This window comes from Zingiber officinale, chromosome 6A, assembly GCF_018446385.1.
Source record: "Zingiber officinale cultivar Zhangliang chromosome 6A, Zo_v1.1, whole genome shotgun sequence".
Taxonomy (NCBI): domain Eukaryota; kingdom Viridiplantae; phylum Streptophyta; class Magnoliopsida; order Zingiberales; family Zingiberaceae; genus Zingiber; species Zingiber officinale.
Window position 1 is genome coordinate 148,123,320 of NC_055997.1, and position 11,777 is coordinate 148,135,096.

At 36.6% G+C, this 11,777-nt stretch overlaps 2 protein-coding genes across 4 annotated transcripts; both read left to right on the forward strand.

The window, feature by feature from the left end:
* The first annotated feature begins 4,816 nt into the window (after positions 1 to 4,816).
* Positions 4,817 to 6,378, forward strand: LOC121998636. Of its 2 annotated transcripts, XR_006116546.1 has the most exons (3): positions 4,817 to 4,895; positions 5,010 to 5,923; positions 6,096 to 6,378. XR_006116546.1 is itself a non-coding variant. In XM_042553622.1 (2 exons), exons 1-2 carry the CDS (start codon positions 4,877 to 4,879, stop codon positions 5,789 to 5,791), a joined length of 801 nt encoding a protein of 266 aa, XP_042409556.1. In that variant the 5' UTR covers positions 4,817 to 4,876; the 3' UTR covers positions 5,792 to 6,378. The 2 variants fall into 2 exon arrangements, 1 of the variants encoding a protein (XP_042409556.1); XM_042553622.1 differs by having other exon boundaries at positions 5,010 to 6,378.
* A 1,698-nt stretch (positions 6,379 to 8,076) lies between these two features.
* LOC121994552 (transmembrane protein 53-like) lies at positions 8,077 to 11,092 on the forward strand. Of its 2 annotated transcripts, XM_042548548.1 has the most exons (6): positions 8,077 to 8,290; positions 8,607 to 8,767; positions 8,960 to 9,729; positions 9,816 to 9,921; positions 10,354 to 10,565; positions 10,651 to 11,092. In XM_042548548.1, exons 3-6 carry the CDS (start codon positions 9,059 to 9,061, stop codon positions 10,919 to 10,921), a joined length of 1,260 nt encoding a protein of 419 aa, XP_042404482.1. In that variant the 5' UTR covers positions 8,077 to 8,290; positions 8,607 to 8,767; positions 8,960 to 9,058; the 3' UTR covers positions 10,922 to 11,092. The 2 variants fall into 2 exon arrangements, with proteins under 2 accessions (XP_042404482.1, XP_042404483.1); XM_042548549.1 differs by having other exon boundaries at positions 8,607 to 9,729.
* Positions 11,093 to 11,777: the final 685 nt, after the last annotated feature.

An 11,777-nucleotide genomic window follows, 5' to 3' on the forward strand; every position in this document is an offset into this window, starting at 1 on the left:
GATTAGGGCAGTGAGGTGAGGTGTTGTTTTGGTGGAGTATTTGCTTGATTCCGGCCACCACATCCCTGTCAACAAATTGGCACATCTGAGACAAGGTTAGGTTATCATTTAGGTGGTTGTTCGGATTTGGGATATCCAATCTTGATCTCTATTCTTGTTCTGATCAGTGATTTTATAGCTTGACCTGTTCTTGATCCGATCAGTAGGGAGGAATCCAGGTTTATTCTGTGGTTTCTTTGATCCAGCAATTCATCTTGTTGCTGGCAGCAACAATCCCTGCTGTGGATCAACAATCATGGTTGGAGGTGAAGTGGTGCTCTGTGGTATTCTTTGTCCAGCAGATCACCTTGTCTTTCCAGCCAGCTCAGTTGGTTTCCAGCAGCTCACTTTGTTCCAGCAGTGGCTGTAAATTGGTAAGGATTAGGTATGTTTCGGTACATGATTATTTGTAGATCATGTTTCAATTCTTGTATATATTGTCATTTACACATTTCTATTCTTGTATTACCACCATGATTGTCATCAACCAATATCAATATAGTAATTCGGCTTAGATTGCTATTGGTAAAGGGTGAAGTGATTTTTCCAGAGAAATAGATACATAAAGATTTTTGGCAGAATTTCAAAAAATAGGATTTCAAGAAATCACTTGGAAATGAGTTAACTTGTACTGTGAAATAGATGGAATTAATTGAAACTTGATCAAATTTAGAGGAAAATTTGAAATAAATGTAATTTTGTCAAATAAGGTTGATTTAGGAAAACTCAGCCGATGTACCCAATTCTTCGCTGATGCAACTTGAGTCCTAGCCAACATAACAAGAGGAGGACATATTCTTCATCGCTTATTTGAATTGCAGATTAACTCAACCTTGACACCTCTATAAATTTATCAGAAAATCAATTGTTTAATCTTACTAATTTTCTTGATACAGCATTTCTAATTTTCTTGATAGACAAATTGAAGTTCCATGCATTTTACATTTTGAGTTGCATGTAGTATTTTTTAACTTTTATTTATTTACTTTAATATCTTTAGATTTTGATCGAATCTATCCATAAACATGATTACATTCATAGGTTTGTGGAATAACTCAAAAAAATGTTTTGCTGACCTAATTTGTCATAACAGTTAAAAGCTGTAAAATTCTCTTACCAGGGATCTCAAGCCTGACAATCTATTGCTTGATAGATATGGGCACCTAAAGCTGTCAGATTTTGAATTATGCAAACCATTGCATTGTAGTAATTTTCTAGATTTGCAAGAAAAGGATATTTCTAGTGAAAGAGACATCACTAGGTCTTCACATAATAATGAATGGCCTTCCATACCGAAAGGTACACAACAGGAACAATTAGAGCATTGGCAAAGAAATAGGAGAAAATTGGTAATCTTCGTTAACTAGTTATTTTCCATTATCTGTGTTGTAATTGAGGTGCATGCGGCCTGTGTTGTAATTGAGGTGCATGCGGCCTGCTTGTTTATGGAAATCCATGCATTGTTTGCCCAAATACTTGAATTTGGTTACTATGGGAAATGATTTGATAACGCCTTTACTAACAGGACAAAGCTAATAACTTATAGGTATACACTCTATTCAAATCTAGGAAAACATGCCAGCTAAATTCACCTTAATCATATTTGTCATAGAAGTCAAACTGATGCTGTAAACATATTGCTCATGTTAGTCATTATGTGAAAATCATATGATAAAAATTAGTCTATGAAACAAGAGGATCTGCCTAAACGCGTGGTCTAATGGTTCAACTCCAGAGGTTTAGCTACTAGTTTCTTGTCATTTTAGTTACACTGAGGTGCAATCTTTTCTAGATTGGTATCATCAAGGCACATATGCAGTCTCTCCTGCATTTACATTCATCATGGTATCTAGTTCTAGATTGATGATATAATTTACCTAAAACTGTTCACTATATCACATGGTGCTTCTTGGGCAGAATCTTGATGGATAGGTTTTCTGTTAAACAATAAAATGGTATCGAGGAGGTTGTTTACAACACCTTAAATACTTGAAGAGATAGGTGCTAGGCAAATTTTGGTTTACATGGGGTATGTTTGTCTTAAATACAATATTTGTTCAAATGCTATGCTTTGTTTGCAATATTTGTTCACATGCTTTTGGTTTGATTTACATGGAGTATATTTAGATTTGTCATTATTTTATCATTACCTTGCAATTATCTTGTAGTTATCTTTACAAATACTTGAAGAAAGAAAATAGAGTTGAGTATGTTTCATTTGTGGATCCTGGTCACATACTAACATGTGGTGTGGGCGAAGAAGGCAGTATATTATCACAACATATTGCTGAGTAGTTGAGAGCATCAAACAGAGATAGTATCTGCTTCATTCCATGCAACACTGGATAAGATTTTAATTATTTATCAATTTCTACTACATACTAGTCAATGTTATATTTTCATTTGTGCAGGTACCATTGGATCTTGACTATAATTAATGAAAATAAGAATATGATATATTTATTAGACTCTTTGAGTAATAGGAACCGAGATCATGCTTGACAAACTATTGTGACCAAGTAGATAGTAGATTATGTTGATTGTGAATATATACATTAAATTCATTAGAGGCTGATAAAATAACTTTCTATTTTTTACAATGTAGTGTGGTCAAGTTATACAATGCATCAAGGGGTATTTCAAAAGGACTTGGTTTTAAATAATTGACGGTATGTATTGTGACTATGTATTTAGACATCAATTAATAATTCTTATTATTCGGATTATGACTTATTGATGACATTTTCAATTTGATTAGGATAATCTAAAATAAAAAGGTGGTGTTGAATGTGGATATTGTGTAATGCGGTACATGAAAGAGATAGTCTTGGATGAATATCCCCAATTGGAGATGAAGGTGAATTTCTTCTTTATAAAATATCTTCTTTATGAAATATTAAATCATTTTACATTGACTCTCAAACTTTTGTTTATGTTTCAGTTTGCAACATCAAAAAACAAACAGTATTACAATCAATCTCAGTATGATGAAGTCAGAAGTGAATGAAGCGAATTCGTTTACTTCTATATAGGTGCTTAAGTGTAGGTTGTGATATAAATTTTGGATTATATTTAGAGATTTATGGATACAAAAACTTTTGGGTTATGGTTAAACATGTCTTTTATGAATATACTTTTGGATTGTATTTGATACATATTTATGATATAATTGTTCAATTTTGATTGTGTAAAATATTGTGTTGGAGTAACATATTATCATATTTTTTTTTGTCAATTAAAATTGTATTGTAGTAAAATATTGTCAATTACTTCGACGGTATAAATAAATGATAGAGTAATACAACACAAAAGACTACAATACATTTAAATAGTGGCGTAGTTAAAGAAATTATTTACTTTACTACTGATCAAATTTGGGAAGTAGTTCGTATAAATTACTTCGCTACATTTGAATTTATTTGTTGTAGTAAAATATGCTCTATTACTTCTATACTACGATAAAGTAATACAATAATATATACTTCGACTAAGTTAAATTATATGGAAGTAAAATTAAATATTTACAACACCAAAATTAAAAAAATGTGAAGTCGTATATATATTTTACTTCGTCAAACAACATAACCTATGAAGTAATATATCATCAATTACTTCGGTAATTTATTGGTTTTGATGAAGTAATAAAGTTTTTTTACTTCGAAAACGGTTCGATTTTGAACCGGTTTTGAACCGATGATAGACTTCGGTAACGTGAGGTGAAGTAAAAAATTTACCCTTTTACTTCACGTGCGTCTACTTCAATAATTAACTACCTATTACTTCGGATAATATCCGAAGTCTATTGCTGATTTTCACATAGTGTTTCATATAGTTATTTTAGTGTAATAGCTTCCTTGAGAAGTATAATTATCTTATAGATTATTTTATATAACTTTAAATTTCAAAGATAATGAATAAGAAATTAGGTATTTTTTCCCTAAACAAAAAAGAAAATGTTCCCTTTAACTCATGTGGTAAAAAGTATGTCATGTCAATTTATTCCTAGATTAATATGAAAAAATAAATTATGAGTGAGCACTCACCAGTAGTACAAATAATAAGATACGAGAAAATGTATGCCCGTGCAATGTCTGTTAATAAATGATGCATTTATAATATTATAAATTCATATAAATATACTATTTATAATTAAAACTATAATTAAGGTTAATAAATAAATTTATTTTAAAATTTAATAAAAACACGTGGAAGTTCTTACGGGTGCCACAACAATCGGATTCTGATTCGTGAGCATGCCGAGACACGAAACAGGTTTATATCCTATTTCCGTTGAACACGCTGTTTGGTCTCACATAAAAAACGGCAACTCTTTGCCGGGGTGTGTCTTGGAGAAGACACTAAATTCCTCTCCGTAAAGTGAGGGCGTAACTGCATTTCGAATCTGTCTTTTCAATTTTTATTTATTTAGTCACTTTAGTCCAAATAAAATTTCTTTTTTACAAATTTAGCATCTAATTCTTTCCTTGTCACAGCTCAATTATTTATTTTGGAAGACTTTAGGCTTAAATTTAATAGCCTAATTACTAACTTTAACTTAAAGATTCTCATCATTTACTTCACCATAAATTTATCCCATTTATTAACATTTAAATTTCATCTCACCGCTCATAATTAACTTTATCCTCAGAACGCCCTTTAAAGTGTTACAGTTATGTAAATACCATCCATAGGTTTTAAATTTTCAATCATTTCACCCTTTAAAATTTCCTTTAAAAGCCTCTCTACTCCACTTCGCGATAAATAAACGAACGCTGCTTCGAATTCAAGCGACCGCTTTCTCTCCACTGTCTCTCGCTCTCTCTCTCTCGCTTTGAGCATGAGAATTTCCAAAAGCGGTACTTAGTTTCCGATTTATTGCACCAACGGCGATGCCTTAGATTTGGTATAGAATTGTTGGTTTCTTTTTCTGGATCTTGATACTTTGGGTTCGTCGGTTTCGTTGTTTCTAGTGAAGGTTAGTTTTTCGCCGGAAATGGCGAATCCGGGATCGAGTTCCCGGACCAGGGGACGCGAGACCCTGATTGGGGCATCAAAGTTGGGATTTTTATTCCTCTGCATCCTCTGCGTCGGCGCCGCTACTAGAGTGGCTGTTCCCGCCGCCGCCGAGGCTCTGGCCGTTGCTTTCCCTGGCTACCGGGCCGCACTCCGTTCCTGGCTCGCCCCGCCTTATCTCTTCGTCGCCGTCCATCTCATCATCTTTGTCATCTGGAAGCTCTCCGACAAGAAGCAGCAACCACGAGAGCATTGGGCGGCGGAGTCGAGGATAGTGGACTTCGGGAACCCTAAAAAGTCTACATTTTTGGGATCTCCTCCCGTCGCTGGGATTTCTGTGAAACCCTCACCGGACATCTCGCCCCTCGGGACGATTCCATCATCGGCGGCGGCTGTTGCCGCGTCGGATCCCACTGAAAGATCTCCATCGGATGTGTCTTGCCTCACAACGGAGTCCGATGCGGTGCGCGTAGTTTCATCGGCGGTCATCAACAAAAGGGGCGTCGAAGAGGAGTCCAAGAGCAGCGTCAAAAAGGTGGAAGAGGGTTACGAGGCGGCGGCGATAGCGAACGAGGCGATCACGGGGAAGACGCCTCGCTCTCCAGCGACGCCACGCCACGAAGAAGCAAAGCAACCAGCGGCGGCTCCCTCGCCGTCAGCCACCGACGAATTCAACCGGCGAATCGATGATTTCATCAAAAAGAACCGCGAGCAGATCCGGCTTCTTAATGGCCGGTGACGGCCTAGGAGATCGATCGACGAATAAATAATTTAAAACACAAACTTTATCTTTATCTTCTTCATTGCTCTTCAAAACCCTCTCAAAGAAACCTTCTAATGGCGGAAGGAGACAAAAGGTCCAACTTCTCAGGTAATCACTGTGCTCCTTTACCTTTGCCCGCCGCTAGAGATTTTGCTACTTTAAGCAGACAGAATCAACATCGCTCGCTGACAATTAATCTTCTCTGTCTCCTGTCTGTCCTCGTTCTTCGATTACCAAGCACATGATAGTTTTATGGGTCTTCCTCCTTTTGGTTCTACAGGTTCTTCCTGGAATGTTGGACTTGTTCTTGGTTTGATGTAGCTGATTCAACTGCCAAATGACATGATCTGGTAGAAGAATGTTTTTTTTTCCTTTTGGTTTTCCTGTTAGCTTAGTGTTTGATATAGGCCTGCTTATTGATGAAGTCTTTGTGTTCTGATAGTCCTATACTGTGCATGTAGTCTGTCTGCTGTGTTAATGCCATGAGCTTTCTTGTTTGATCAATTCTGTGCATGCTGTAGCATAATTTGCATTGTGCTTCAAGTAGAAAAGTCGATAGAAAATGGCACCAAACGATATGATTGGTAATGGCTGGGCTACTGGAGTTGTTTTTTTTGTCAGACATGCTTTTCTTGCTTCTTGTACTCATCATGTGCTCTGCAGTAAGCAGCTGAGTGCCGTGCAGTTTGCTAGAACTGTGAATCACACCCAAGGTGTTAATTTTGAAGATGAATACCAACCAGCATTGTATTCTGTTGGTGGTATTTCTACTGTATTATACTTGTATTGAATGAGTCTCTGACAAGATCCTCCAAATTGGTCCTGAGATTGTTATTGAGTGATTAATAAGTTTAAGCGGGCGACACAGTTTGTTCTATCGGCCACACCAAGGATGTTTTTTTATATGTTTTTTGAAAATGCCCCATCAAATATTTGACATGCAGCAGAGCTCATTTCAGCATCGACCATCTGTTTGACTGTTGATAATGTCCTTGTGAGATATCCTCCTAGATCATCATAATCCATTTCATAATTATTTATAAAAATACTAGTTTTATTGTTAGCTAAAATGCCAATTTATTTTCTACTGTTCAGATTCTAGCCAGCAAAATTTACCAGTATTTTTTTTTCACCATTTGTCTGTGTTCATCCTAAAATTTGAAGTGCAAAAATAAAAAATCCTTCGTGTAAGCAACTCACTCATATACTATTATTCAATTACTCTCAGTATATTATTTTTATTATTATCTTAGCCTATATTTTTTTTTTTGGTCTAAATCTTAAACAAGGGATGCATTTTAGCCGCTATGAAATTAGAATTAATACACATATTTAATAGTTACAAAATTTTAATTGCTATAATATAATATATATATTAGATGAATATATAGAATCTTTATGATTTCATAACTGTTATAATAATTATAACTGTTATAATTTTATAATGGTTATCATGTGAATAATAAGTGAATATAATTGAATTTATATTGTAATAACTATAAAAATATAATTAAAATATTTTTAAAATTTAAATAAGAGATAATAATAAAAATAATAGAGACAATTACATTTTTAATCCTGTAACTTGTATCTTTTTCAATTTTAATCCTGTTATGAATTAATTTATGTTCTTAGTCATGTAGTTTGTAATATTTTTCAATTTCAGTTCTTTTTTCTCCAAAATTGAAATTTTTCAACGGAAAATGTTTAATTTGTGGTTGGAATATAAAAAACACATGGGTCGTAAAAAATCAAAATTCTTAAATTTAATTTACAAGTTATTATTTTTCGTTTAAAAATTTTAATTTTAGAGGAAAAATAATTGAAATTGTAAAATATTACAAGTTATAGGATTAAAAATATAAATTGACTCAGGATTAAAATTAAAAAAAAAATGTAAGTTATAAGATTAAAAACATAATTTTCGGTAAAAAAATTATGAGGTGGAGCTTACTTTGAAATTGTACCTGAGCTGTTGATGAGGTGGAGCTTACTTTGAAAAAAATAAAAATAAAAAAGGACACCCTTCCCTGATTAAAAAACATGCTTTTGACTTTTGCCTAATTTATAATGAGGTAATTTTAAAACCTCAATTTCAGTAAATATCAATTTTGATGGGGGCGCTTGATAAAATGTTTGTTCGTTTTCCTTTTCCGAGATTTTTTTTTTTGAAAAAAAGGCATGCGGGAGATCTAAAATCGACTAAGATCGACTAATTGTTAAAGGAAATAAATAAAGCGAAAAAACAGAACAGACGACGCGTTGGTTTTGTAGGGTGGAGATCGAGGAGGTGGTGAAGGTATTGGGCAAAGGAGAAGGATTCGAGATTCCTTCAGCGAACCCACATTCGCGGAGACGCAACGACCTCTCTTTCTCGTCGCTTTGCGCCTCTCATCTCGCCTTCTTCCGCAAATCGAGCCACCACTTCCTGTTCATACGCCTCTTGTCGCTTCTGTTCCATCGACTCAAAGCAAGGTTCTTTTCTCTCATCAAAAGTTCGATTTTTTTTCTTCAATCATTCTTCAAAAGTTTCGGATATTTAAGGAACATGTGATTTCGGTGCGCAATGCGATTTTCTGCGTCTTGTTTTGATCGTTTCTTTCCTTTGAAGGATTCAGTTTTTTTTTTTTGGTAATGCAATGATTTTTAAATTTGTAGCAATCTGACATTTCTCCTTCGTCGATCGAAGCTTCATTACACGTTAATCGTCTTCAGAATCTCCGATGCTTCGTTTCTAGGGCTTTTCTTTTGTTATTGCCGTCGTTGTTAATTTGAGATGGTTTCTTTGCAGGTCGAATCGAGCTGAGGAATCCAGAAAGGAGAAGAACGAGAAGCCAACTTGATTTTTGAGTTGTCGTCGACAAAATTTAGGGCTTGGCTGTCAAAGAATTTTGACAGCCAGCCCTTTCTCGTTTCGTCTCTTCTTCTTTCCTCTAAAGCCCCTAGTTCTCAGTAAGAATCACATTTGCTTTCTTTTTCTTGGATTAAAAACCCTATTATTTTTTTACATGGCAACAACGCCCTGTTCAATCTTTTCAACCTCCATGAATCAAATGTCCAAACATTAATTATTCTCTTTGTATTTTTCTCCAGTTTGACTTCGCTTCCTGTCCATGTTCATCGTGTTTAATTCAATTCCAACAGGTAGCTGAGTCGTTGGCTGCGTCCTCATCCTTCAAAGACCTTCTTTTTTTGATACTTTCAACGCCCAGAAGTTGAGCAATCCTTCATTGATCAGTTCCAATGGCTTCCTTCTCCGGTCTTCTTTGCCGGCCCCTCTCCGCCGTAGCCGTAGTCGCCGTCACAGCTGTCTCGTCCGCCCTCACTGAGCATGTATCCTCCCCGTTCCAATCCAATCAGCTTTACTCTGTTGCTTCTGCTGCTGCCGCTCCTTTCCCAAGCTCATTCTTGGCTTCGAACAAGTACAAGCCCTCGTCTAATGTGTCTGAATCAACCTTTGCATCTTCCCCTTTCCCCATTCCCTTCCCTGCTGCCCTCTTTGCTCCTTATCAGTATGCCAAGCTGAGTAGCCTTCAGAAGCACGTTGAATCCCCGCCAGCCATTGCATCTTCGCAATCTGATGTGTTGTATCGGTGGCATTTGCCTCACCCCAATGCTTATGGGATCAGCTGCATGGACCAGTGCTCCATTGCCAAGTCTCAGACCGTTGTGGTATTGCTCGGGTGGCTAGGAGCGAGGCAGAAGCATCTAAGGAGATATGCAGATTGGTACACCTCCAGAGGGTTCCATGTTGTGACTTTTACATTCCCCATGGCTGATGTTATCAACTACAAGGTCGGTGGGAAGGTTGAAAGGGATGTTGAAGCATTGGCCGAGCATTTGGTGGATTGGGTCTCAGAAGAGAAGGGAAAGAAGTTGGTTTTCCACACTTTTAGTAACACAGGATGGTTGACGTGAGTTTTCTTTCTTACCTATCTTTTACCCTTTTCCCCTCTTGTGTTCTTGGGGAATTTGAGTTAACACTTCCATTTCTCGACAGATATGGAGTCTTACTTGAGAAGTTTAGGGAGCAGGATTCTTCTGTAATTGGGAATATCAAAGGTTGCATTGTGGACTCTGCTCCTGTTGCAGCACCTGATGCTCAGGTAAAGAAATCATTTTGATTGAACTGCACATTAGGTTTAAACCCAAATCTTTGAATGAGAGAAAGTGTATCAGATCAGATTATCAACTTACCTGAATCTTTTTCCTCTTCTTCTTCTTCTTCTTCTGCTTTTTTGATAAGAACAATAACTAATGGTTTGCTTATTTATTGAAAGAAAAGAAAATAATTGAGAGCTAGAAACATATGAACACAGAGGAGAAGAAACAGTGGTATAGGGAGCCAAAAGCAGAAGAGGGAAAAACAAAGCAAAGATGTTCTTGTTAATCTATATATTCATAATTCTTTCCCTATTTAAAGGATATTTTTGATCTTTTCTGAAATGTTATGAAGCTGTTATTGTTGCAGTTTCGAGATTACTTGATCACAGAATATGATAGCTAAATTCAAGTCAACTTTCATATGCTGTGTGCAGGTTTGGGCATCAGGTTTTTCTGCTGCTCTTCTCAAAAAGCAAAGTATAGCAACAAGGAGGAGCAATACAAGACCAACTGTGTCAGGGTTAAACATCATAGAGTCTGGTAGTAATCTTACTACCAGTCCCGAACCGACTGTCATCGAGAGTGCCTTATTACTCGTCTTGGAGAAGTTCTTCAAAGTCGTGTTGAACTCATCTACCATCAACAGGTAGGAATCTCACTCAGATTCATCCACAACACTTACTAACTGAACCCCCACAACAGTTAATAACTGAAATTGGAAATTGTTGCAGGAGACTGTGTGATGTCTTGGATATACTAACTTCAGAGCAACCAAAGTGCCCCCAATTGTACATATACAGCTCGGCCGACCAAGTTATTCCTGCAAAGTCGGTCGAGTCCTTCGTAGAAAGACAAAGGAGAGCTGGCCTAGAGGTCAGGGCATGCGATTTCTTGACATCGCCTCATGTCGATCACTTCAGAAACAATCCAGCCCTTTACAATTCTCAACTTGCTAACTTTCTGGATGACTGTGTTCTCACCTGTTGCAAAGGGTCCTCCTAAGAAATTCTTTTTGGATGATTTTCTTCCTACATTGATGTCCTTCAAGCAAGGGATATATACTGAAAAGGACATTTTATTATTTTCTCTATTTTTTGTCAAATTTCTTATACATATTTTCAGTCATTTGTTTTAGATGCAGTGTATAGTTTTATATCTGATGTTACGTAGAGTGGTTCGTGTGAAATTTATTATTTCAATAAAATTATTATAATTCAATAAGTTTCCACATTTTATATGAGATCGGATCCTCTCTTTTCAAAATTCCCTATTCCGGTGTCCCACTCATCGCCCTAGCCTATTGCCGGAGGCCTCCGGCCATCGGCCCGATCAACACTATATCTTGGGAGAAGGTAAATCTAAGGGGATCGTCGTCGGCACGATTAGCGTCAGCCGTCGATTTGAGCTCCTGCTCAGATCCGACCGGATTCCGACGTAGATCGCGTCGACGACGAGCCCCATAGGTTCACCTTCCTCCAAGGTATAATGCTGATCGGGCCAGTGATCGGAAGCCACCGACGGTGGACTGCGACGACAGTGAGAAAGGGGACAGAGGATTTTACGATCAGAGAGTCGCGAGTATCTCCTCGCCATCAATGTCACTTCCTTGAGCACAATTACACCGTCATATGTCTATTCCACTGTTGCTACCCCTCTTCTCCATCGAGTAGTTGGAGAACAGACAACATCTCCCCGAGCACACTCACATCGTTGCCCATCACCTCTGCTACTCGAAAATTCAAAAGTTTTATAATTTTAAAACTAGAAGAGTTCCAAAAATCTATCGATGGTGTTTATTAAGTGAATATATAATAAATTAATGATAAATTTCATTATGCCATTGTAAGTTTAAAAATTG

What these genes read in the sequence shown, in the direction of transcription:
- LOC121994552 (XM_042548549.1), top strand. Translation starts at nt 9,059, where the DNA reads ATGGCTTCCTTCTCCGGTCTTCTTTGCCGGCCCCTCTCCGCCGTAGCC. An exon ending in AGTAACACAGGATGGTTGAC is followed by an intron (nt 9,730 to 9,815) that starts GTGAGTTTTCTT and finishes ATTTCTCGACAG; the next exon opens with ATATGGAGTCTTACTTGAGA. An exon ending in TTGCAGCACCTGATGCTCAG is followed by an intron (nt 9,922 to 10,353) that starts GTAAAGAAATCA and finishes TGCTGTGTGCAG; the next exon opens with GTTTGGGCATCAGGTTTTTC.